Below are 26,398 nucleotides of genomic sequence, written 5' to 3'. Positions count from 1 at the left end.
TAGTAATCCATGACATTTCCAACTTCATCTTCTTCTGTGAAGGTGTACTTGCCAGAGGCTTGAGTTGGGACTTTCGAGCTGATGAGGTTAGACCAAACCAACTGACTCCAATTACAATTCAGGCAAGTGTGCGCTTTGATGAGAACAGTTCACCTCTCACTGGAGATCGTCTGTGGCAAATGTCACTCTATGGCAGTGAGCTTGATGATGGCTCAGCAGGAACCATAGGCACTCAAACCCAGATTCTTGATGCACAGAACAGTCGAAAACCTTTGAATCCTCAATTTCCCCTGACCTTCAACAATGTGCCTGCCCAGTTTGATGTCAGTTCTATCGGCTGTGGAGACTACCATTACTTGTGTTTGGAGTTCTCGAGAGCACAGAACTCTGACCCCACCTATGTGTTTGAAGTAGTAGGAGGCGGCAACAAGCTGGTGAACTGCAAGCTGCTACTCTGCAACTCTGGTAAGAAGCTTATATATTCTTAATGTTGTATTTCATTATGATGGCAAAACGATAAACTTGTAGTACATAATAGAACTCTAATGGTAATTATTGCTGGAATAGTTAAAGGGAAGGTAAACCCAAAGAGCAATGTGGATTGAGTGAAAGCAGCAACACTAGTAGAACACATCAGTGAAAGTTTGAGAAAAATTGGACAATCGATGCAAAAGTTATGAATTTTTAAAGTTTTGGTGTTGGAACCGCTGGATGAGGAGACTACTAGAGGATATGACGTATGAGTGGACAACAATACAAAGAAAATATAAAGGATATTCAACAAAAATTCACTTTTCTAGAATTATGAAAGAGCAGTGGACCAACCGCTTTCAGAAAGCAGGGGGAATAATTGCTACCCTTAACATATGTCAATATCAAGTTGATGGAATTTGTAATTTTCATGAAAAATGGATTTTTGTAGTATTTTCTTTATATTTTCTTGATATTGTAGTCCACTCATACGTCATAACCTCTAGTAGTCTCCTCATCCAGCGGTTCCAACACCAAAACTTTAAAAATTCATAACTTTTGCATCGATTGTCCGATTTTCTTCAAACTTTCACTGATGTGTTCTACTAATGTTGCTGCTTTCACTCAATCCACATTGTTCTTGGGGTTTATCTTCCCTTTAAGAGTGAGGCAGGTCTCTGGAAAACAAACCTACCGACATGATTATCTGTTCTGATTGACATTAACCAGTGCCTATTTTCCATTCTCCTGTATCTGCAGATGTTGTCCTTCGAGGTATGACAACCAACATTGTTGGTGGCGCATCAGTGACAGAGGGTTCACAGAACTCTATCAACATCGACACATCAGTCTTGACAAGTGCTGAATCCCGAGCCCTTCAGAGAGGAAGAAATCTGTGGCAACTATCCTCGTATCTCACGCCAGACCCAAGCTCTCCATTGCAGTACAACATGCAAACACAGGTCCTCAATGCACGGCAGGCTGGGAAGGCCTTAAACCCAGGCTCACCAATAGAGTTCGGACCAGTTACTGTGGACATTGATCTCACACAGACTTCCTGTCAGGAGGCTGGTTATGTCTGTACAGTGTTGACCAAAGGACAGAATCCAAGTGTCGACTTCAATCTCCAGGTCATTCCAGACCGTAGCGCAGTGAAGTCCTGCTCAAGACTTCAGTGTAATGGTGAGTTTATGTTTTGTGAGTGGCAGAAAACAGACAAAAGAGGTTCTGATGGGAGTATGAAATTTTGCACCAATAAACATGAAGGGCAATCCCATGCTTGTGTTCACTTTACCTCAAACAGAACTCTGGCCAGCTTTTCGGGAAAACCCTAATTTTGGTGTGGAATGATGTTAGCCCTGCTTTTCCCTTTATGTAATGGTCCTTGATTACTACCAGACTGATGAGATAATTTTGATGCAAATGATTGATCATTCTTAACATGAGATTGAAAAGGGAAATGTGAAGATCCTTGTAGAGATCTTTTAGAAACTGAGATGATTATATCACAACCTCCAAATCAAAAAGTTTGGTTGTGACTGATACCACCATTGTGAGGGGAAAAAAATGAAGCCTGTCACCTTTATCCCTCCCAAAGCAAGTTGGATTTTTATGGACCCTCTTTCATTATCTCTTTTGTTGCTCTTCTACAAGCCCGTGATGATTTATATGAATGATCTCAGTAAGAGACTATTGATGCATTGTGATTAATTTGTGTGCCTTGCTTCAGGAGGGAAATAAACTTTAGCATTAAGAAGTGCTTTGCTTGCCCTCTCCTAGGTGTTCGTCTTCTGAAAAACATGGATTGGACATACGAAGCAGTGGGTACTGTTCCAGGTCAGCCTACACCAATATCCATCACTGCAAATCTGCTGCCATCATCAGACAGTCGAGACATAAATGGAAGAAATCTTTGGGAGATGGGAATTTATGGAAGCAGAAATTCTGATGGCTCTGGGGAAAAATTTAACTACCAGGATCAAATCTTGGACTCCACACAAGCAGGCATGTCCTTGGATGGAGACAACCCTCTCTTCTTTGATGGTGTCCAAACAACATTTGATGTGGGATCTGTGGGCTGTACAGACTTTCAGTACCTTTGTATTGATTTCAAGAAAGGGACCAATCCCTCAGCAGATTTCACCTTTCAGATTGGCAACACTGAGGATGACACTATTACATCTTGTAAAAGGATGTCCTGTGACTCAAGTAAGATATTGCTTTCATTGGATTGTGATTGTATTGTGAGGTGGCAAAATGTAACTATTTCTTAAATTCCATTGTGTAAATTCCTTCAAAAATTATTAGTGCTGAGAAAGTGTTTGAGTCAAATCCCATTTAAATTTATGTGAAACTGACATGAAAATAATTAGTTTATTCATGTTCTCAATTGAAATAATTACTACCACAAAACGGCAGTGTATTAATGACTTTTGACATTTTCTGTAATCACAGATGCCATAGTCACTGCCTTGCAACCTACACTTGGATCTAATGCTGTTCTCATCGAGGGTCTTTCTAGGAATGGATTAAGTGTTGACCTGCGAGCGCTAACCAGCCCAGAGTCAACCCCTATATTTGGTGACAGACTGTGGCAGGTCGATGCATTCCTCAGTGGCAGTTCAAATGGTGATGGGCCCAGACAATCTGTCCAGACAGATATTTTGAATCCATTCCACAGTGCTCTACCTCTCAGGCCTGGAGTAGACCTCAACTTTCAAGAAGTCCTTCTGAATGTGGATATGGAAGGCGTTTCATGTGACGACGCCAGTTACTTGTGTTTCCAGATGCGGCGCAACCCAACTGCAACCTTGAGCTTCAACCTGCAGGGAACACCCGATGATTCCTCCCTCATTGGCTGCTCAGATATGAGTTCTCAATGTCAAGGTATTTACTTACATTAACTGCCCTGTAGATAACTTTTCAAAACGTGGAGATATTTTTTTACCCGACTCTGGGAAGGTCAGCAAAATGATACAGCTTTTATTGATTGTCAACTTTCTTTATTATTGACTATGATATCTTAACCCTAACTAGGCCGGGCTATTTAGGTAGATCATAGAGCCGGGGGGGGGGGGGGGGGGGCCTCCCAGGCCCCCCCTCCAGATCTCGGCCGTCGACCGCGCAATCGCGATGAAAATTGGCACACACATTGCCTGTGATGTAATCTAAAGTACCACGAAGTTAGATTTTTTAAAAATTATAATTTATGCTAAATTATGCTAATTTATGCATAATGATGCATGAAATCAAACAATTTGGTATAAATCACTAAATAAAGCTCAAAATGAGCACATTTTTTGTGCAAATATTCTTTTTAGTGTCCTGAGCAAATATAAGAGAAAAAAATTGCGCCATTAGAAAAAATTTCTTAAGTATTTTATTGTTTTTTGAATTTCTTATGTATTTCTTTGTTTTTTCAACTTTATGTTTTTCATTGTTTTTTCGATGAAACTTGTCCGCGACATTGTTCCGAACAAGAAAATATGTTATGAATTGATTTCAATCAATAAAACCCCAAAATAATCATGCTTTTATGAAATTTGCCTGAAAGCACAGTTTGCATTGAAATTGTACACGAATTCACGTTTTTGAGCAATTTTTGATCTGACATGCACATACATATTTATGCGCAACTTCGGAACCGCGCGCCCGGGCATCGCAAATTTGGTGTCAAAAGATGCGGGAGACTTGAAAGAAAAAAGTCATGAAACGTCGCGGCGATAGCTTTTCGCGTTAGCGATACATCGCGCGGAACGTCGAGGGGGGGGCCTCGGAGGCCCCCCCCCCGGCCTAGTTAGGGTTAAAAACTGCCAAATTGGCATTAATGTTGTGGAAATATGACTTCACTCAATAGAAAACATGAAACATTCATATTACATGTACCAGTGCAGAGAATATTAGAAATCTGATTTAATTGTCTCATTTACTTAACGATGAGAATATTTTTGTCTTCTACATAGGTGTCATTGCTGCTGGGATTGACTGGAGCTATGATGAATCCACACCCCAAATGTTGTCCATTGCTGCCACTGTTGATGTCACAGAAAACAGTCGCAACCTTGATGGTGAAAGGCTGTGGACCTTGGGAGTATTTGGCAGCACCAATGCTGATGGAAGGGGGAGCAGACTTGGCTACCAACCTCAAATTTTAAATGCATTTAACCAGGCCAGGACAGTGATGCCCCCGAGACCTATTACTTTCAGGAACATTGAGACGCCCTTTAACATTGACCAACTGGGCTGTAGCAGTGCATATCAATTCCTGTGTCTAGAATTTATGAAAGCAAGCAACCCACATCCAGAATTCTCTTTCAGGACTCTTCAAGGTGGAGACACCCTGGTGTCATGCAAACAGAGAGAGTGCAGAGGTATGGAATTAGCTTTGATTTCATCATTGTGATGTACATCCTGTGCATCAACTTGACGTATGTATCATTGCCCATGATTATTCGTATCCCTTCAATTTCTTCTTGCTGGATCTCGTGACATTGCAATACCTAAAATTTTAGAAGTACAGTGCTACAGAATCTACAGGTATAAGATTCAAGTGCTTTATTTAGTCTTGTGAAGTAAAAAGAAAGAAAGAAAATAGCTTTTGTGAAGGGTTGTGACATTATAATGAGTGCTTCTGAGTTTTCAGTTATCTTCAGAAAGTTTCAAAGGAACAATATCAGTGACTTGTCTGATTATTCTTTTATTCATCCAGGGGTCATTATAACCAATCAAGAGACGACTCCACGGCCCTTCAGCCTGAAGGAGGGAGAACCAGTCAATCAGATCTTCCTGACAACTGTTGTGTCAACGTCTAGAGAGGGCGGCACTGTCACTGGAGACCAGCTTTGGCGCCTTGGCTTCTATGGCAGCCAAACTCCTGATGGATCAGGAACAAGAGTGGGTTACCAGGAACAAATCCTGCCTTTTTATGAGGCGGACCAGGATCTTCGTAGACCAGGAGATACCTTGGAGTTTACTAATCTGGATGCCAATTTTGATATGACAGGTGTAGCATGTGCACAAGTACCATTCATTTGTACAGTTCTCTCCAAGAATCCACAAGCATCTGATGACTTCACTCTGACAACTCAGCCCAGTGATGATGTTTTGACAAGCTGCTTTCCTGTACCAGCGGATGCCTGCAGAGGTAAGCTACAGTCAGATTTAAAAAAAAATAGAATGAAGAATAATGCAAAAACTATAATGAAGACAAATTTTCTTCTAAGGGGGGCCCATCCCGCAAGCTTTGTCTTTTTAGTGGGTCCCTCCAATTTATGAATTTTGCATATTATTTACTTACTTCTAATCACTTGAGTTTTATGAAGTATGTATAATTACTGAAGGTGCTACAATCATTGTACATTCTTTTCATCTTACATAGTTAAACACACCTCATTTTCTGTTACAAAAAAAAAATGCCATGTCTACATGTTCTTGTCGAAAAATGAAATAAAAATTGAATTGAAATTGAAATTAGAAAAAAAAAAACCCAAGTTAAAGTGGACTAGTTGCCATAGGTTTATTAGTTATGTCATCCATTGCTCATGGCCAGATGCTAAAAACAGAGGATGATGTGTCTCCATTCACACAGGAGTCATTGTGACTGACATGGAATGGGAGTACACATCAAGTCGCCCTAACCCTGATCAGCCAGACACCCTGGAAATCGACTTGTCTGTAGACTCTCTTGAAACTGCCTCAAGCATTAGTGGCAGACGCTTATGGAGAGTAGGAATCTTTGGGAGTCAAAATGAAGATGGTCGCGGACAAAGACTCAACAATGCTTTCCAGATCTTGAACACTTTCCAAGCAAGGAAAGACCTCGTGAGGGGACAGACGATGAGGATAAATAACATCAGAACAAGATTTGATCTCTCAGATATTAATTGTGAGAGTGGCTACAGGTACCTCTGCTTGGAGTTTGCTCAGAGTTTGAGGCCCGTGCCAGGATTTGAGTTCACTACAAGTTCTGGGGGAAACACCATGGTCAGATGCAAATCCACAGAATGTGATCGAGGTATTGAAAAATCTTCCATGTATTTGTGATGTGTGTGTGTGTGTGTGTGTGTGTGTTCATAAGAAGAAGAACAAAAATTATATACATATATATATATACATGTATGTATTAATCTAGGCGTGCTAAAAACATGAAACACATGGAAGATGAACAAAATCAAAACATGATGGTTGTGGTAGATGTCAAACAGTCTTGTGCCTGTGATGTGAAGTATGTGGAATGAAATGCTCAGGATCTGATTAGATTGTAATTTTTGAAGGCTTCTATTAGTAACTTGCACATGAATTGGGACCATTTAATGAAGAATGTATTTGCTGAGAGAAGTAAATGCACGCTTTTTATCTTCCAGGTGTCAAACTGGTTGACTTGGAGACTATCCCTGATACCAACTACCAGACAGTGGTGCTCAATAGACGCAACAACATTTTGCAGTTCAGCATGCTAGCTGCCCCTGCTGATGATACAACATCTGTGCGTGGCACCAATCTGTGGGAACTAGCTGTCTGGGGTAGTAACAACCCTCTTGGGGAGGGACCAAGATATCACGAGACGACTGCCTACAACCTTAACACCTATCAGAGAAGTGTGCCTCTCAACCGGGGCAATTTGATGCAGTTTGGCACTGTGGAAACGTCTTTTGACATGACAGGATTGACCTGTGATCAAGTCCAGTACATTTGCGCTCGTCTACAAAGAGATCCAAACTCTGTTCCCAGCTTTGACCTATCTGGTGTGCCACGTGACCGAGTGCTCACTGAATGCTTCACAGTCAGATGTGCAGGTACATATCAGTTGAAATACATACGTAACACTGCTTCTCTCTTAAATAATGATTTTTTTTTTTTTTTTGTTTACTATGAGTACATGCTATGTAAAGGTGTTCTTTTAGTTTCGGGAGAGATTGTCCTTGTGTAATAAGGTCTAGTAATTGTATTATTCATTCCAGTAACTAATCAAGGTAAGACATTTTTCACAACTAAAGGAACAAACACCTATTCTTGGTAGATAATATTGACAAGGCCAAGGCAGAAGTCTGTACCAGCACTCTGCAGCTGGTATGACTACTTGGTCATTGTTGGAGATTTCTGTTTGATGCTGACTACTGAACTTTCTGACCACTCATCTCAATGGTTTTTAAATTATCAGTGAAATGAATAGCAATACTAAAATTGTGTTACAGTCTTGAAAATAAGATTTCTTACCATTTTGGCTTTTACTGCTCATTTCAGGAGTGGAGATTGATCAGACTAGTGTGTCTGTGTCCGGCCAGAGCCTGACTGATGGCAGTGATGAAGTGGTCTTCAGTGTCACCCTCCAGTCTAACCCAGAGAGTGCTGATGCCACACAGGAAAATATGTGGCAAATTGCTGCCTACTTGACCAGCACTCCACGGCTGACTGATGATACAAAGAAACAACTCCTGTCCAGTCAAGTCTTGTCTCCAAGGCAGTCCAGCCAGGCCATCTTCCCAGGCTCACGTAGTGGCCTTTATGATCTACGAACAAATGTAGACCGTGAAACACTAGATTGTTCCGCTACCAACTACCTCTGTGTGCAGCTCAACCGGTCATCGTTGGCTGATGACAGTTTTACTTTCACGGGCTCTAGACCCGACTCTCTCACCTCTTGTGAACGCCTCTATTGTGCAAGAAAGAGTAAGTGGGGTGTAACATGGTTTGGCAACAAGATCCAGAAGAGGAATAATTTCCAGCCCTCTGGATTCTCTGGGTGAACTTCTTCCCAATCCATCTGTTCCCAGCATGTTGTCATACAAGGAGTTGTTGCATGTCAATTCCAATATCACCCACACCTTTACATAGTTACCCAGAGAAATTTCTTCTGTGCCATAATTTTACAGGTTCAGCAAATAGAGAGTGTTAACTGCATGCTTATACAATGTAATGCATGATAGCGGGGATTGTTCATGAGAACAGTCTCTGAAAAGCAAGGCAGAGAGAGAGAATGAACTACTCCGGACTGTCAGTAACCATATAAAATGTCACACTTTCTTGATTTTTCTTTTTCTCTCTCACAAATCCTCTGTGGACCATTAGCCAGTGCACAGCTGACAGTAAGTTTTAAGTCAATTTTTTTTCCTACACTCTGAAATGGGTTGTTTTCTTGTGCTCAGTAAATGACCAGTAGGAATATATATGAAGTGGAGCATAATATAGTCGAGGTTTAAAGACTTCTTGTTTATTTTGTAGCATGTTTTGTTTTTGTTTTTGTTTTTTTTCAAAGAGTAAAGAGTATCATGAATAATTCAAACCAAGATGGTTGCACCTCTATTCTGACAGCCTCAGTCTCTTCAGATCATTAGTATGTCATTATTTGACAATGCATTTTTCCCATTGAGTGTGTGTATTAAGTTTAACTTGATTGAGCTGAAGACTGGCATTTGCAAATCATGTGGGCAAAGAGATCCAGGATCCAGATCCAAGAGAGCATGATTATTATATTCCTAGAAACTGTAGACAAGTACTTTTCTTTCTTTCTTTTATTTTTTTACTTTGAAGTTTGAACTCTGCCCTTACTTTGATTTTGAAAGATACATGCTCAATAATTTATAATGTGCTACCTCTTAGAGTACCAAAGACATTTTTTTTTTTTCTGTGCCAAATTCGGTGTAGAAAAAATATTTCTGAAAATTTGTTGATAGTTGAAATGTAAGTCTTATACAGTGTATGTATCAACAGAAATATCTTCTCTTTCAACTTGCAAGTGTTCTGGCTGCTGTTTGTTTTGAAAGTCAAGTTGTTGAATGACGTATATGAATGTTTTCTTGATTAACATCTTGTGTGCTTCTGATCCTTCACCATAATCTACAGGCTGGAGAAGGGCCGAGAGGAGATAAGGGACAAAAGGGAGAACCTGGAGAGGCCGATATAAACAGTGCTGTAAGTAAAATCAATGTCTTAAAGAGAGTGGTATACCGTAGTTTTAATAGAAGTTTGCCTGATGTGTCAAACAAGAGGTAGAACCAAAGGGTGGGAAATTTTCTTTGCCTTCATGTTCATGGATATTGCCCCATAGTGTATTAGAACGATTGGAGGAAGACTGAAAGCACTTCACCCTATTGCGGCCATGGGCCATAGACACTTGACATCTGATGCAGTGTACAGGATGGTTTTACCAAAAGAGTGATCAATTATCACAAAATGCTATGAATAATTTCATGAAAGAAAAAAAATCATTCAACTGCTATTTTCATTTGGATGATTTAAAACAGTTAATTGAAGGCAAACAAGATTCAAAGAAGATTGAGAACGTGATCTTACCTCAGTTTGTCACAGATTAAACTGGATTGAATTCTTCATGATTCACTGCCAGCCAATTACAAACTCTCTTTGTTATTAATTTCACTTTAACAGAACTTCCCACCTGGTATTCCTGGACCAGTTGGCCCACCAGGACCATCTGTAAGTATGTCTTACTGACATAATCCTGAACTTGTGTGCTGACAGTCTTTGTTTGTGTGTATGTTTGTGTGTGTGTGTTGTTTTTTTCTTCTGAATATTTTTTTTTTTTCTGCTCAGTGATTTTAACAATGAGAAGGGATGATCATGGTTATAATCACAATTTAAGTTCAAAGATGTATCAGTGATAATTGTGTAAACATTAATTATACTTGTGATAATTATCAATATTCATTTACAGCCCGAGGTGGGTACAAGTTGTTGTCATCACTGATACCGATTCAGTTACCAGTATTTCTGTGTGTGTGTGTGTGTGTGTTTTGATATTTCAATCTAATGGATATCCACATTAAAGAAAGGATACAACTGTATATATTTGCTAACATGGATGAAAAAAAAAATATAATGTTATGAATGCTAAGCAGTCAGTCAACACTTCAAGATTTGAAGGCATAGTAGTGCAGTGATGCAGAGAAAAAGAAATTTTAGGCGAAGATAAAGTAATTGGTGGAACTGTTCTGTAAGCTTATATTTCCTCACCACTATTATCCCTCTGTACAGGGTGCCCAAGGACCACCTGGAAACTCTGGACCCAAAGGACCCCCAGGACCAAGGGTAATCTTATATTCATATTGCGGACATACAAGTCTCTCTGAATACATAAATATCTGTTCCAAAAGGGACATGAGAAAAACAAAGTCTCCCTAATTTGAAAATTCTATTTTGCCCATTACATTTAATGCATCTTGCATTTTTTCCCCGATTGCTATTTTTTCCTCCCTAATTTTGATGTGATATGGCAGCCCAGTAATTTTTTGTTCAAGGGGAGGTCAATTTTCTCAGTTAACATAGGTTGGTTGAATTGTTACATGGAGATTATTGTAGTGATATGCATTTTGTCATCTTCTTTTGGTTGTAGAAGATGTGATAGAGCTACTGACTGGCATGTTGCTCATGAGTCTTATGTAAAACTGATTATATTTGTCCTCTCTTTAAATCTGTTGTAGGGATTCCCTGGTATGGATGGAATGCCCGGTTTGCCAGGTACCCCTGGACCCCCTGGTCCACCAGGCAAGGCTGGTACCCTCGTTGCTTCTGCTCAGACCAGTCAGTACAAGGGACCTCAGCTTCCAGGCTATGCTTATCCACAGGCTCAGGCAGCTGTAAGCTCACATCTTTCCTTCTTTCATTTCTTAGCATTCTTAATACAATAAGCCAGTTCGGGGTTCCACTTTGAGCATGAGCAGAAAAAGGTCATCAGTACCGGCAGAGCATGTTGGTTTTTTATTCACTGAGATAAGCATCTTTGATGTAATGATTATTCAAGTGATCATTATGAGTGGTGCTTGCTAGCGCATCCACCTGACAGCAAATGCGGTATTTGACAATATCAATAGAAAAAGATTGTTAATACATTCAATGCGAAATAATGAAATGGATGCTTTCCAAAGTGCTAATTGATGGATCATTCTGGTCACCTGGTTTACGCAAGTTCATTCTTTCTTTGAACATGACTGATGAATTCCATAAATTGTTACGTCGGGTAAGCTGAAATACCTTTTCTCGCTTGAAAACTCGTGGAGTGCCTAATCAACTGAGAAAGAAGAAAGGTCATTTGTACCGATGTGCCCATGAGCTAACCCCGAACTGGCTTATATACAGTGTACCATCGTTTTATATTATTTGAGATGTCATAACACATAACTAAGACTCTTGTCAAATGTCTACTGAAGAATAAAATTAAATTGTTTTGTAAAACTGACATGCAATAATGTTTCCTTTCAATTGATATCTGCTCTATTCATTTGAAAGGGAAGAAGATTTTTGATAGAAAGACTAAATTCTATAGTATTCATCCATGCACACAAGTATTTTTGCATGCCTGTACTACTCAAATGATGTTGTGTTCTCTGATTGCAGTCTGATTATGAAAGAACAGTGAAAATAATCCCCAACAGTCAGGGTAATTTCCAATTTTACAATGTATGCCTCCTCTGACAGGGCAACCCCGGACCCCGTGGCCCACCTGGACCACCAGGATCAAGAGTAAGTTGCCAAATATTTGTTGTCCTCTTGAGTCTGAGACCTTCTTGAGAAATGTCCCTTGTATGTGTTAACCTCTCTGATAATTGATATGTTTACATTACATGTAGGAATGTGTAAAATTTTGGCACAGAAATGTTTCATATGTTGTGATCTTTTCATTGCCATCAGTAAGACTGCATTTGTAATTACTGATTACTTAATCACTTAAATATGACAAAGAAAAATCATCATCTTAATATTCAGTGAAGTACAGTACCCCTTGATGTCTGTAGAGCACAAATGAACAAACTGATTGCAGTAAACCTACTCTTTAAAATGAAGATATTTGAAATGCCCAAGGTTCCTGTACACAGTAGGTCAATTAATGGTTACTAAAAAGATTATGTTCGCTGGCAGATTAAATCCCATATATCACCAGCGCAAGCAATGCTTGTATTTCAGTTGGAAGGGGAACTATGCGAAGTCTTGAATATTTTGAATTCATGAGTGTGCTTTTGTAGTAAGGTCAATTTTGCAGCTGCATTTTGTAATAAGTATGACATGTCTGGGAGTTTCCTTGCCTTGTACCCACAGGGACCTCAGGGATTGACTGGACCTGCAGGACCCGCTGGAGAACCTGGATCTCCTGTAAGTTGGCCTAACTCAACTAAAGAGATTTCTGGATTTCCACTTATCTCTGCATACCTGTACTCTTCTGCCCCAACTTTTAAGCTATTCAGTATTTTCATCTTCTCTTGCTTATCTGGACCTCCTGTAAATCAGTTGATAAGTAACTGGTAAATGCCTATGTATTGAAGACCAGTGTGACTGTGAATGCAGACATGTATGACACTTTGTTTGTCTTGTGTGAAGACAAGAGATGAGATTTTCATGGATGAAAGAGATGTGGTAGCTGAGATATCCCTTCACTGCAGGATAATTTAAACTGAATGATGATATCAAATGCATTCGTGCCCACTTTTTAAGAGGACATCATAACTTAACCCTATTCTAACTGGGCTATTTGAGACCAAGTTTTTACGGGGGGGGGTTGGGGTCAATTTGACCCCCCCTTCAGATCTCGGCCGCCGATCATGCGATCGCCGCAAAATTTCGCCTGAACAGTAGAGCCGGATGTCAACTACAAGATTACATGGTCATATATACAATAGAAAAATGTTGATTTCATATTTTTTAACAAATTAATTATGCAAATTGACGCATGATTCATATTTTCACCTATAACTCCATAAAAAAGACTGAAGGATTATTAAATTTTTGTGTCACAGTTCCTCAAGATACATCAAACAATAGCGCAATCAAAATTATTTTCTTTTGTTTTTTATTGTTTTGTTAATTTCTCATGTATTTTATTGTTTTTCGATCTTTTGTTTTCTTTTTTTTTGCCAAAATTTGTTGGAGGCACTTTTTCAAGCTTATATACATTAGAATTGATTTATTTCAATGGTTTAAAGTTGAAATAATCTAATTTATATCAATTATACAAAAAAACACAGTTTGCATTGGATTTGCACACGAAATCATGAATTCGAGCAGATTTCAGGTTGACATGCATATGCAAAACATTGCATAACTTCAGAACGGTGTACCCGGACGTTGCAAATTTGGTCTCAAAATATGTGGGAGACTTCAGTGAAAAAAAGTCATGAAACGACGCAGCAAAATCTTTTTGCGCGTTGCGGAATCGTGGCGTGAAACGTCGAGGGGGGGGGGTCAATTTGACCCCCCCCCCCCCCAGTTGAAATAGGGTTAAACAGAGGTTTCTCTTAGATATAACTTTATGGAACTGCAATAAGTACTTACATGTCCTTACAATGGTACGTAAATCTTCAGTTGAAAGACACCCATTGACTCGTCTCCTTATCTGCATTTACAGGGAAATTCTGGACCTCCTGGACCCCCAGGTTTACCTGGACGCCCTGGATCAGATGTGAGTAGCTTGTCATTACTCTGTCAGACATACTTCAATTAAACTGGAGACATAAGTCCTTGAGGTTTATTTTATTGTCATGCCAGAGCTGTGGAGATCAAATATCTGGAATGGTTTGCCCTTCATGCTGACTGCCAAAGATTTCTGAAGAATTCATGTAAAAATGTCTTAATACTTTAATCAGCAATTTGTTCCTACATAAATTAATGTCATTCCTACATTTAAGGTCTTCATGTAGGTTATAGATATTATGAAGAGAATTAAAGATTTTAGATGTTATCTGACCCTGCATCACAAAACAATCAGAAAGTCATCAGACATGAAATTTTAGTGAAGAGCATATTCTGAAAGATCAGACTCTAAGCTGTAAAATGATATATAAATCTGATAAAATGGACTCTCCTAACCTATCTAAATATTGGAAAGAAAGCACATACTCAGTAAAAGTGTGAACTGAGAAAAGAGGCTCTGAAGTGCAGTGTCTATTCAAGCGATTAATCTTTACCATGCCGTGCTGGCTGTGCTACAAATGAGACAAAAAACAGGATGTAAACCACCGGAGTAACAACAATGAAGAGATTATCTAATTAAAGTGAAATTGAGCATGCCTTATGACACTTCCTGTCCATAATTAATACCAACTTTCAAAGCAGTAGCATTTTCCTTTCAAAAGTTATTAGAGTTTTCAGTCCTCACACAAAATCAATGTGTGCGACATTTTGTTCGTTTTGTGATGCACGGTCACTTATAATGATGTTACTCCCATTCCACCCTAACTTGGTATGTAAATATGTTATTGCTATTTCAGGGAGATGATGGAGCCCCCGGTTCCGCCGGACAGCGTGGACCAGCAGGAACCCCAGTGAGTATTACACAAATGCTGGTTCTTCAACTCCAGTTTGTGCCAAATCCCAAATTATAATGTTCCCCATAAATCTGACTAGGGAGAAATTGATTACACTTTTCCATTACTTACAGTGTACATACTTCTCATATTCCATTTAGGAGAAGATCTGAAATATGCCAATTAGTTTATTATCACTTCAGTAAATCGAGAATAGTAAGCAAGTGATACTCTGGAGTATAGACCAAATGATACTATGAAATATAGACCAAATTGAAATAGTTTCAATTTTCTCCTCTCCAACACCATGGTATATCACCACAGGACTGTATGGAATGGATTGACACAACTACTGTCTGTATGTTTTAATTTAGGGTGCCCGAGGAAACCCAGGTTTACCAGGAGCCCCAGGAATGAAGGGACATCAGGTAAGAAGTTCTTGTTCGTGCTATACTGGTGTTAAGACTGTACCATGAGATCTGCCTGATTCATTTAAAGAAAAATTATATGATGAATGCTCAGTTGTATGGTTGTGTATTTGGTTTATCTTATAGCAGACACCGTAATACTATTTTCACTTAACTCCAGCAAAGAAATTCCTGGCTTGATCCCTAATTTTTCAGAATATGGATCCCATTTCTGTTGCGACTGTGAAAGTAAACAGTTATAAACATACCATGCATATATGAGCTACAACTAGGTCAAGTTTGGCTGAATTACTAAATGCTGATGAGTGCCTAGGCACGAAACCAGAAGTGAGGACAGCATCTTTATATGTCTCATTGTGTGTCTTGTAGCAAACTTGAATCACAATTTACCATTTGCAGATGAAGCAAAAACCCAGCATTAGTGCTTTAAAATAGTCTTAAAATGTGAGTTAGGGATAGAAACAACCAATGTAAAAATTTGAACCAGTATGATTGATGTTAAGTATACAAAATTTGAACAATAGACTAAATTGTCTACAGTTAAGGTTTAATGAGAAAAGTAGTGATATCTCCTTTTATTTTAGGCTTTATTGCAAAAATTTTATATGATAGAATGTTTTGTGATACAACAGACCTCCACATATGCATCAAAATCATTGCTCCCAAAGTGTCCTGTGTCTCATGTCTTAACTGTGTTTCATTTTCCCTTTTGGAATAAGAAGAAGATTTGCAAGTTGGCAATGCTCATGAAAGATTCTGTGTGTTTTGATAATGGTAGGGTCTGCCTGGACTCTCAGGAATGAAGGGAGAGAGGGGAGAGACTGGTGAGCGAGGAAGTGATGGAAGCCCAGGTGCTGCTGGCCCTCCTGGACCCTCTGTAAGTATTTCTTGAAACTCTCATTTGCCTTTTGATATGACAAGGAACATTTCAAGGAAAAAATAAGCCTTTGAAATGCACAATCCTTCTATGCAGTTCTGATATGTGAATTTCATTAAATGTTAATAGTAATACATGATACAATTTTTAAATGCTAACTCTGTGGCAAAGTAAAGCAAGAAATAGGTTGTGGCCTATAAGGACAGATAAAACAACTCTTGTAAGTAAGTTTGTCAATAATGTTGACAAAATGAGTTTAAATTGATATTACCTGTTATTGCCAGAATTGAAGTTTGGCTTATGAACAAGAGAGGTTTCATTGCAACTGATTGACAAATTGCCCTACATCGACGTAAATAAGCACTGAATTGATCAGTGTTTTAGTAGTAGCCATGATAAAAAATCATGGGCGTACATACTCGAGCAGGATTCGAACCTACGACCTCCTGATCACCGGACAGGCGTCATCTCCACTAGACCACCGAGCTTTCGCCCGACAGCAAGTGTTGGTTCTAATCCTTATAGCATGCAGCGGGTACTGCTTTGTTATTCAAATTCATGAAATTCTTCCGTCGAGATGTTTTCATTGCAACTGATTGACAAATTGCCCTACATCGACGTAAATAAGCACTGAATTGATCAGTGTTTTAGTAGTAGCCATGATAAATTTTTTATCATGGCTACTACTAAAACACTGATCAATTCAGTGCTTATTTACGTCGATGTAGGGCAATTTGTCAATCAGTTGCAATGAAAACATCTCGACGGAAGAATTTCATGAATTTGAAAAGAGAGGTTTCTATGGTCTGATCAACATGAAACTTGATGAAAAGATAACTGTTAACAGGAGTGAGTGAGTGAACTTTGATGAACTCAGTTTTTTGTTTATTGTGTTATGCGATGTAGGGAGCTCCTGGACCCCAAGGAGAGCGTGGCCGAACTGGACCAGCTGGACCACAGGTAACTCGGTTTACCCATATTTCTGTCCTCTCTAGGTAACTTGTCTTCCCACGATCAATGCCTTGCCTGCAGATATTTAAGATAGTAAAAAGTTTTGGTACCTCAAAAGTTTCCCTGAATTTCTTTGTCCTAGTTTGTGTTTCAGGTTAAATTACCTTTCATATAACCAACACTGAGTCTTACTCGCCCCAAAGTGCTCTCTTGTCTTAGTAATCATGCAATTAACTGCGAGCAGCAGCCCCATACGCATTGCGACCAGCAGCCCCATACGCATAGCGTAATCGGGCTTCGCATTGTAGCATTCAGGATCATGACAGATTTAGTATCGCGGGTACATGTCAAGTGAAAATCCCAAAATTTCTTCAATTTGAAGACTTACCAATTAAGTTGAAGTATTGAAAACAGGCTTAGGGCAACGTTTGGTTCTGCCAATAGTCCCTTTCTGTTCGAATTGATGACTGAATGTGACTCGGTCGTGAGGACCTTGGGAGAACTACGTACACTGAATACTACAGCCAGTGCATGAGAACACATCACATGCATGCACTCAGATTTCAAATCCATGAACGGATAAGATGTTTGTGTGCGCATGCGCTGGCAGAAGTATTCAGTGTATGTAGCTCTCCCAAGGTCCTCTCGACCAAGTCACATTCAGTCATCAATACGAACAGAAAGGGACTATTGGCAGAACCAAACGTTGTCCGAAGCCTGTTTTCAATACTTCAACTTAGTTGGTAAGTCTTCAAATTGAAGAAATTTTTGGATTTTAAATTGACTGTTACTTGCGATACTAATTCTTTCATGATCCTGAATGCTACGATGCGAAGCCCCATTACGCTATGCGTATGGGCTGCTGGTCGCTGTTAGCTATGCGTATGGGGCTGCACGGTGCTGGTCGCAGTCAGTGGTTTCGTACAATACACATACATTGTACTATAATTTTCGCCGCGGTACCACGACGGCTCTGGTACAAAACCATTATTGCATGATTACGAAGACATGAGAGCACTTTGGGGCGAGTAATTCTCACAGACAACGTACTTTAACCTGAAACACAAACCAAGACAAGGAAATTCAGGGAAACTTTTGAGGTACTAAAACTTTTTATTATCTTTAAGGAATTGAAACTTATTCACTTGAAGAGAATCATATCTAGAGACAGTGATATAACATGGACCATGAAGATCTTCAAGAAGATGGTGAAACATGAACTGCTGTGCATATGCATGTAAACTTAAACATTTGTTGTAATAAAATCTTCAGTAATCCTGTTTCAAACCCAAAGCAAAAACTTCATCATTGTTCAAAAAAGCAAAGATACTTGTATTGAAGTGCTCCCTTTTTCCCTTTTTAAAGAGAAGTCTCATGGTGAGGCACTAAGTGATGAATGCATTGTCACCCATTTCTTTGCCAGGGAGATCGTGGTGCTGATGGTGCAACTGGATCACAAGGACCCCCAGGCCCTACTGGCCCTCCTGGTGTTCCTGGTATGCCTGGAATTGCTGGTGCTAAGGTGATTTTTTTTGTTCCTTTGTTTTTGTGTTCTTTTTTTTAAAAAATAATTTTAAGTTAGATTTGAATCTTGAGAGGCGTCTGATTATTATCGTACTGTGAATGAATACATTAAATAACTGTCTTTAAATGCTCTTCTCATTATCAGGGAGATGCTGGATCACCTGGTGCACGTGGAGCCCCAGGTCTTCAAGGAGCCCGTGGAGAGCGTGGAGCTGAGGGAGCACAGGGACAGACTGGACCCCCTGTAAGCTACCTCACTTTATTCAATGCCCTCTTCTCTTCCCTCCCCCCCCCCAAACAAAACAAAACAAAACAAAAGAACAACAACAAAACAGTCAACCAACTATGTAATTTGTGTATACATGCATGCTAGTTTCATAAGATACTTTGGCCAGATGATGCTTTGAAAAAGAGAGAAGTGCATAAAATGTAATACTAATGTTTGATATTCCCAAAGTTTGCTAAACCAACTGTATGCTAAATCAACCCAGGATCAATCCTTGCATTGAAATATTAACACTTATATGACTTGGCTTGCTTATACTGTTCTTATTTGGTCTGATGTCTGCAGGGAGTCCCAGGCCGAGATGGATCTAATGGAGCCAAAGGATCAGCTGGACCCCCAGGAGCTCAAGGAGCACCCGGATTCCCTGGTGCCCGTGGACCTCCAGTAAGCATCATCCCTCACAGAATTTTTAGTCAAGTTATAGATACGATTGCCATTATCTGAAACATTATGTTGTTGTTGTTGGTTTTTTTTTTTGATTTGTAGATAGAGTCACAACTCATATTTCTGGTCGACTTTTTATGGCAAAATGGAAATCAAACAAAGAGTTGATGGTGAGGCAATAATGAAATCTTTTTATATAGGCAAAAAAAAAAAGTTAAAGGGCAGTATTCACCATCTTAAGATGAAAGAAAAACCCAGCTTTAGTGCTTCAAAATAGTTCTAAATGCGAGTTACGGATAAAAACAACCTCTTTATGTTATGAATTGTTAAATATACAAAATGTGAATGATATTTATAATAAAATTGTTTCTAGAATAAACCATTTACATTAATGGTTTGTTGAGAAAAATAGTGATATCTCATATTTTAGGCATTTTTGCAATTTTTTATGGTTAGATGTTTTGTGATACAACTGACCTACATAATATGCATCAAATGTGATAACTTGAACATTTTTTTTTTTTTTAATCATTGCTACAAGTGGTAAACAATACCATAACAAGATTTGTGGAACACTTTTCGATAGTAAACATCTTTTTTTTTCCTTGTTTTTATCACACCCAACTAGGGACCTGCTGGTAGCCCTGGCCCAGCTGGATCTAAGGGAGACCAAGGTAATGCTGGAGCCCCAGGAGCCCAAGGAGAGACTGGACCAATTGGACCCCGTGTATGTTGAGGACTTCTCTTAACTTCATAAAGTTCACCTACAGACTATAACTTGTTCAGATATATTGTGTGTGCGTAGAACTCACTTGTTCATGATGTAATGATACATTTTTAGACTCCAAATAAGAGAATCTTTTTTTACAACTTTCAACTGAGTGCCTGTACAGACTAAATTTACCTTGTGTACTTCAAATAGTTTAGATTGCTGAGACAATGACATAAGTATGGAGCAAACCTTATTATACCACCAACTCATGGATATTACTCATACTGTATTTATTACACATAATCTTTTTCCAGGGTGAGACTGGACCTGCTGGACCTCCAGGACCTCAGGGAGAGAGTGGAGACCGTGTAAGTCTGACCATCTGATTTAGACTCTTTCTACAGAGGATGCTGAAATAGATTTAAAAAAAACAAACAAACAAACAAAAACTTTTTTTTTTGCAATCTCTACAAATTGGTCTATTGATAATGAAGATTGGTTTGTAGAGTTGCTAAAAAGTGTATAGAGGATCAGTCCATCTTTTGATCAAAACACCAGAGGACCCTGCAGAAATATTTAGAATTTGGATTGCATTAGAAACCATTTCCAGCTTTTGATTGCATCATACTTCAGAATGCAAAAATAATCTGAGCCTTATTTATTTTTTACTTCAGATGGAGGTGGATTTTATAATGTGATAGCAGAATAAAGTCAGGAGGTTTGTAACAGGAAGCAGTTTTCATATGTATAAAAAGTATATTGGTATCAAGAACTAATCCTTCCCACTAGATAACATGTTGCGCCATTGTAATCTCACTCTCACAATTGTATGGTGTAGAAATGAATGCAGTGAATGAAACCTTCTCTTCATTTGTTGCTTCCAGGGACCACGTGGAAGTGTTGGACCAGCTGGACCTCCAGGTGCTGTAGGAGAACGTGTAAGTTGAAAAGACACTCACTGGAGGTTAACTGTACTTGTATAAATGCTTACTGGGCTGAAGTATATGATACTTACTCGGTCTAAGATGTCAGTTGAATGTGAATTGAAGCATATCTTTTTTTCATTTTTTAGGAATAGGACATTTGTACATCAGAGTAGGATGTTACATCTTGCAGTATAGAGAAAAGGAAAATTAGGTCTTCAAGGTAGTTATATATGGTTTGGGTGCTGTGACACATGAATGGATGATCAGAACCAAATTGTAATTGATCAAATTATGAAAACATGCAGCATTACATGATCAAACTATATATATATATATATAGCTAATGTCTAATCCACCAGTAATGATTTCAGGGGGGGGGGATTTTTCCTGTATCCTTTGAATGTAAGATGAGCAGTGTCTCCATCCTCCCATGTCTTGTGCCTACTAAATCAGTTTCTGTCCCTATCTGTTGTGTACAGGGACCAATGGGACCTCCTGGTATCTCTGGAGCACCAGGAGCTCCTGGACCTAAGGGAGACCGTGGACTGAGTGGAGAACGTGGAGCAGGTGGAGCTAAGGGAGCTGCTGGTGAGCCAGGCAGACCAGGAGAACCAGGAATGCCAGGACAGAGGGTAAGCACTGAACATTACTCAGATTCTCCATACTTGTCGGTGTGACAATGAGACAAAGAGTAGGCAATACTGTCCTAGGCTAATAACTTGTGTGGTGAACAATGAGATTTCAGTTGGCAGAAATAAGTTTCATCAATTTCAAGTTTTTAATTGGAGATGGATTTCATTGCTTGTTTTTCTTATAAATAAAGGAAAGGTACCAAGTGTATGCCAACTAGACTCTCAAGTAAAACAAATGTATTGAAATGAAATGTACCAAGTGTATGCCAACTAGACTCAAGTAAAACAAATGTATTGAGATGCAATTAAGTAGGTGGCCGTTACTTTGTAATGGGGAACATTCTAGTGCTCCTTCTTTGTGATCTTAAAGGCATAATTTACCATTTGCAGATTAAACAAAAACCCAGCATTAGAGCTTTAAAATAGTTCCAAAATGTGAGTTATTGATAGAAATAACCACCGTAAAAATTTGAGTCCGTATAATCGATGTTAGGTATTGTTAAATACACCAAATGTGAACAATAGTTGTAATAAAAGTATTTCCAGACTAAACCATCTACATTTACGGTGTATTGAGAAAAAAAACTGAAATCTCCTTTAGGCTTTGTTACAAAAATTTAATATGGTAAGATGTTTTATGATTTATGATGCAACAGACCTACATATATGCATCAAATGTGATATCTGGAACATTTTTTAAATCACTTCTCCCAAAAGTAAACAGGACCTTTAATTTTGGCCCTTACTTCTTGTGAGAAATAAAGATGTTTTTGCTGTTTGATTTTCAATGGGGTGTAAGATGAATTTAAAGTATAAATGCATGATTTGTTATGTTTGTATATCTACAGGGACTGACCGGACCACCAGGAAAGCAAGGACGTGATGGAAAGCCAGGACCTGCTGTGAGTTTAGTTTTCACTCTTGTACACCATTTAAAATTTCAACACTACTCTATAAACTTCTTATTAGAATTTTAAGTCTTCAAAGAGAATGCTTCCTGCACATAACTTTTTGCTGAGTAACTGAGGAAAAAACTACACTGTTCATGGACTAACAAGTGTTCCATAAAGTCATCTCTGAAGGAAAGAATAGTGACATTGTTGAGGTATGATAATTCTACATCCATGCTGATACATGTTTTTTTTGTCATCTTCTGTCTCACAGGGTGCTCCTGGAGAGCCAGGTGCAACTGGACCTGCTGGTGCTGAAGTAAGTGAAGAACCTTTTTAGATCTCCCTCACTGCCCTAGCTAGAATCCTTTGTCTCATCCTCCATCAATGCGTCAGATTTCAAGCTTGTGGTGTCTTCACTTCCGTAACAATGTATTGAAAACACTTTCGAATGTGTTCAACATTTCTCTTGTAGGAACTATCACAGCAGCTTCTGTAAAACAATTTGAGCTCCAGACCCAAGTGACAACGATTTACTATCGCTAATAAGAAAATTATTTAGTAGAAGACCTTGTATTTCAACACATGAAAAGTTGTGATAAGGTAAATGATCTTTTTTCATGAAAAAAAAATGGATCATTGTTGCACTTTGGTAAAAAAATTGGGATAACTGAGGAAGGAAATATGCATAATGTTTACTTTGAACAGAACAATCTGAGGGTCCCTTGAAGAAACACCTGCACCTTTCATTTTTCTTTCATGTTCAAGTAAGTTTTCAAAATAGAAAGAGTGCTTTGACAATCCTGACGTTATTTACTTTAATTTATCATTGTACCTACTTGTTCTTTCTTTCTCATAGGGTCGACGTGGTCTGCCAGGTTTGGTTGGACTGCCCGGACCTGCTGGTGCACGTGTAAGTTCAATATCTGGTTTGCTGACTAAAAAGCCTGCTGTTTCACAATATTTCTTTTTTCACTGGACCCACAGTTTATCATCGGTTAAATTAAGTCCTGATTTATGACAAGGAATATGAAATATTAACTTCCAGTTTGAACGAGAAAGTGCAAAATGAATAAGGGAAACTATTGTGTGTATGTCTCATTGCAGTCAACTTGCAGCTGAGAGGCTTTTTGTGAGACAGAAAAGGGGTTTTCAGATTTGTGTAAACTTGAACAGGTGTGGACATGTTGTTAAAGGCATTATTTACCATTTGCAGATGAAACAAAAACCCAGCTTCAGTTCTTCACAAAATTTCTAGAAAGTGAGTTAGGGATAGAAACAACCAGTGTAAAAATTTTAATCAGTATAATGAATGTTAAGTATTGTTAAACATACAAAGGTGAGCAATAGTTATAATACAAATATTTCTATACTTAACCATCTCAATTATGGTTTATTGAGAAAAATAGTCTTATCTCCTTATAATTTAGACTTTATTGTAAAATTTTTACATGATAGGATGTTTTGTGATACAACTGACCCACACATATGCATCAAATACATGTATGATATCTCAAACATTTTTGAAATCGTTGCTCCCAATGGTAAACGGTACCAAGGGGATAGTATAGTTTTGGTGGAGACCTAATTTCAGGTTTCTAACATTTTTTGGTGAGATAATGAGAAACCTCTTATGAAACATGAAAGAGCATGTAATTCTATGAGGAATTCAACGTTTATTTGATGAAAATTTGTTTTGAAATGGCCGAGATATCCAAAACAGAGTGATTTTAACAAAGTATGGGACCCACATTTTATTATGATCGCTTTGTTTTACTTTGTTTTTAGATGTTTCTGTCATTCCGAACCCGAATTTCATCAAATAAACTTTGAATTCCTCTTAAAATGGTATGCTCTGTACTATTTCATAAGTGTTTTCTTGATACCTCGCAAAAAGTTTAAAGTCCAATTCTCAATACCACTGATACTGTACCATCTATTTAAATGACGTGTTATAAGGATATTGAGAACATCATAGATTGTTGTCTTTCATTGTTAGAAACTGTAAATGATCTTTAGATAGTGTGATGCAATGATAAAATCGCGAAGGTATGAATGACATTCTACTTTGGTTTCTGTCAACAGGGAGAGCGCGGTGAGGATGGCCAACGTGGAGCTCCTGGTGCGCCAGGATTAACTGTAAGTACTCAACACTTCTTTGACTGAATCTCAGACTACATGTATGTGCTGTGTTGGAGTGTGCCAGAGTGGCTTATGCTCTCTATACTGTAGTGGTGTGTGCAAATAACAGTATAAACCCATGTACAATTAACCCCAAATGTTTGATTTTCCAAGTGAAAGAATTTAGAGCTTCTATCGGCAATAGGATTTGCCATAAAGAAATTTGTAATATTTTTATGCCTCTTCCCGAAGGATGCTGGAGGCATTGTAACATATTCAACTGTGGATTTATGCATGATTTGGACAAAATTTTGGTCAATTAGAAACCATAACAGGATTTTAAATAAGTGCAACACCTCTTGTATATTTACACCACCCTTCATGGTGATTCTGACAGGGAGAGCCTGGCAAACGTGGAGAGCCTGGAGTTGCTGGACCTCCTGGCCCACAAGGAGCCGCTGGAGACAGGGGTAATCAAGGACCACAAGGTCCTGCAGGATCAATGGGACCACCTGGACCACCTGGACCTTCTGGTGAGGCTGGTGCACAGGGAGACACTGGACCTGCTGGAGAGACTGGACCCCAAGGACCATCTGGACCTCGTGTGAGTGTTGATGAATATTGTCAACTCTGCTTTTTGCACAGCAAGAAGCCTCTTTCCTTGCTTTCTAGCTTAGCCATGAGGTAGATTCAGTAATCTTGCGAGGGTATTTTAACCCTAACTAGGCCGGGCTATTTAGGTAGATGATAGAGCTGGGGGGGGGGGGGGGGGGCCTCTCAGGCCCCCCTCCAGATCTCGCCCGTCAACGAAAATTGGCACACACATTGCTTATGATGTAATCTAAAGTACCATGAAGTTAATTTTCAAAAAAATTATCACTTATGCTAAATTATGCTAATTTATGCATGATAATGCATGAAATCAGACAATTTGGTATAAATTACTAAATAAAGCTCAAAACAGGCACCTTTTTTGTGTTAATATTCTTTTTAGTGTCCTTAGCTAATGCAAGAGAAAAAAATTGTGCCATCAGAAAAAATTTCTTAAGTATTTTATTGTTTCTTGAATTTCTTATGTAATTCTTCTTTTTTTTTACTTCATGTTTTGCATTGTTTTTTCGATGAAATTTGTCCGTGACATTGTTCTGAACAAGAAAATATGTTATTAATTGATTTTAATCAATAAAATCCCAAAATAATCATGCTTTTATGAAATTTGCCTATAAGCACAGTTTGCATTGAAATTGTACACGAATTCACGTTTTTGAGCAATTTTTGGTCTGACTTGCACGTACATATTTATGCGCAACTTCGGAACCGCACGCCCAGGCATTGCAAATTTGATGTCAAAAGATGCGGGAGACTCAAAAGAAGAACGACATGAAACGTCGCAGCGATAGCTTTTCGCGATAGCGATACATCGCACGTGCAAAACGTCAAGGGGTGGCCCCCCCTGCCTAGTTAGGGTTAGATTTCTTTTTTTCTTTTTTTCTTAGTTGATAGCCAGTCATGGCAGTGCAATTAGTGAACGTCATGTGGACCAACCTGAAGAATAAGGACTGTTAAGAAGAGAGAGGGCATTATACTCACTTGTGAAGACAGAATTATTTGGAGTGGAGTATGTTGGACTTGGCCACTTTGTTAACTTATAGTTTCATTCCTTCTAGGGTGAACGTGGACCACCCGGTGAGCGTGGACCTCAAGGTTTGACTGGACCTCAGGGAAGGCGTGGAATCAGTGGACGTGCAGGAAATGATGGAGCAACTGTAAGTTTCATAGCAGCAGCAGTACACGCTCACGTGTCTAATTAGGACTTGGCACATTCTAGAATGGGGACAAACTAAAAACTCAAGTTGTTTAAATGTGATGAAAAACTCCTGAAATCAGAGTCAATACTAGGTGAAATACAAAATTCAATCACTGTCATTTTTTTCCCCTAGCAAATTA

At 38.8% G+C, this 26,398-nt stretch overlaps 1 protein-coding gene across 1 annotated transcript in view; it reads left to right on the top strand.

The window, feature by feature from the left end:
• Nucleotides 1-26,398, top strand: part of LOC140237501 (uncharacterized) — a 51,082-nt gene that overhangs the window by 8,999 nt on the left and 15,685 nt on the right. Inside the window, exons 9-42 of the mRNA XM_072317429.1 lie at nucleotides 43-465; nucleotides 1,231-1,653; nucleotides 2,251-2,679; nucleotides 2,926-3,357; nucleotides 4,434-4,841; nucleotides 5,180-5,614; nucleotides 6,059-6,484; nucleotides 6,834-7,265; nucleotides 7,714-8,139; nucleotides 8,539-8,555; nucleotides 9,313-9,381; nucleotides 9,856-9,903; nucleotides 10,462-10,515; nucleotides 10,908-11,063; nucleotides 11,902-11,946; nucleotides 12,520-12,573; nucleotides 13,823-13,876; nucleotides 14,685-14,738; nucleotides 15,095-15,148; nucleotides 15,927-16,025; nucleotides 16,932-16,985; nucleotides 18,400-18,498; nucleotides 18,646-18,744; nucleotides 19,072-19,170; nucleotides 19,799-19,897; nucleotides 20,197-20,250; nucleotides 20,767-20,820; nucleotides 21,288-21,440; nucleotides 22,289-22,342; nucleotides 22,605-22,649; nucleotides 23,190-23,243; nucleotides 24,416-24,469; nucleotides 24,849-25,055; nucleotides 26,119-26,217. Coding sequence (XP_072173530.1) covers nucleotides 43-465; nucleotides 1,231-1,653; nucleotides 2,251-2,679; nucleotides 2,926-3,357; nucleotides 4,434-4,841; nucleotides 5,180-5,614; nucleotides 6,059-6,484; nucleotides 6,834-7,265; nucleotides 7,714-8,139; nucleotides 8,539-8,555; nucleotides 9,313-9,381; nucleotides 9,856-9,903; nucleotides 10,462-10,515; nucleotides 10,908-11,063; nucleotides 11,902-11,946; nucleotides 12,520-12,573; nucleotides 13,823-13,876; nucleotides 14,685-14,738; nucleotides 15,095-15,148; nucleotides 15,927-16,025; nucleotides 16,932-16,985; nucleotides 18,400-18,498; nucleotides 18,646-18,744; nucleotides 19,072-19,170; nucleotides 19,799-19,897; nucleotides 20,197-20,250; nucleotides 20,767-20,820; nucleotides 21,288-21,440; nucleotides 22,289-22,342; nucleotides 22,605-22,649; nucleotides 23,190-23,243; nucleotides 24,416-24,469; nucleotides 24,849-25,055; nucleotides 26,119-26,217 — 5,762 coding nt within the window. The remainder of the gene's footprint in view (nucleotides 1-42; nucleotides 466-1,230; nucleotides 1,654-2,250; nucleotides 2,680-2,925; nucleotides 3,358-4,433; nucleotides 4,842-5,179; nucleotides 5,615-6,058; nucleotides 6,485-6,833; nucleotides 7,266-7,713; nucleotides 8,140-8,538; nucleotides 8,556-9,312; nucleotides 9,382-9,855; nucleotides 9,904-10,461; nucleotides 10,516-10,907; nucleotides 11,064-11,901; nucleotides 11,947-12,519; nucleotides 12,574-13,822; nucleotides 13,877-14,684; nucleotides 14,739-15,094; nucleotides 15,149-15,926; nucleotides 16,026-16,931; nucleotides 16,986-18,399; nucleotides 18,499-18,645; nucleotides 18,745-19,071; nucleotides 19,171-19,798; nucleotides 19,898-20,196; nucleotides 20,251-20,766; nucleotides 20,821-21,287; nucleotides 21,441-22,288; nucleotides 22,343-22,604; nucleotides 22,650-23,189; nucleotides 23,244-24,415; nucleotides 24,470-24,848; nucleotides 25,056-26,118; nucleotides 26,218-26,398) is intronic.

Source organism: Diadema setosum, chromosome 14 (genome assembly GCF_964275005.1).
Source record: "Diadema setosum chromosome 14, eeDiaSeto1, whole genome shotgun sequence".
Classification (NCBI taxonomy): domain Eukaryota; kingdom Metazoa; phylum Echinodermata; class Echinoidea; order Diadematoida; family Diadematidae; genus Diadema; species Diadema setosum.
This window is presented reverse-complemented; position numbering and strand designations above follow the sequence as displayed.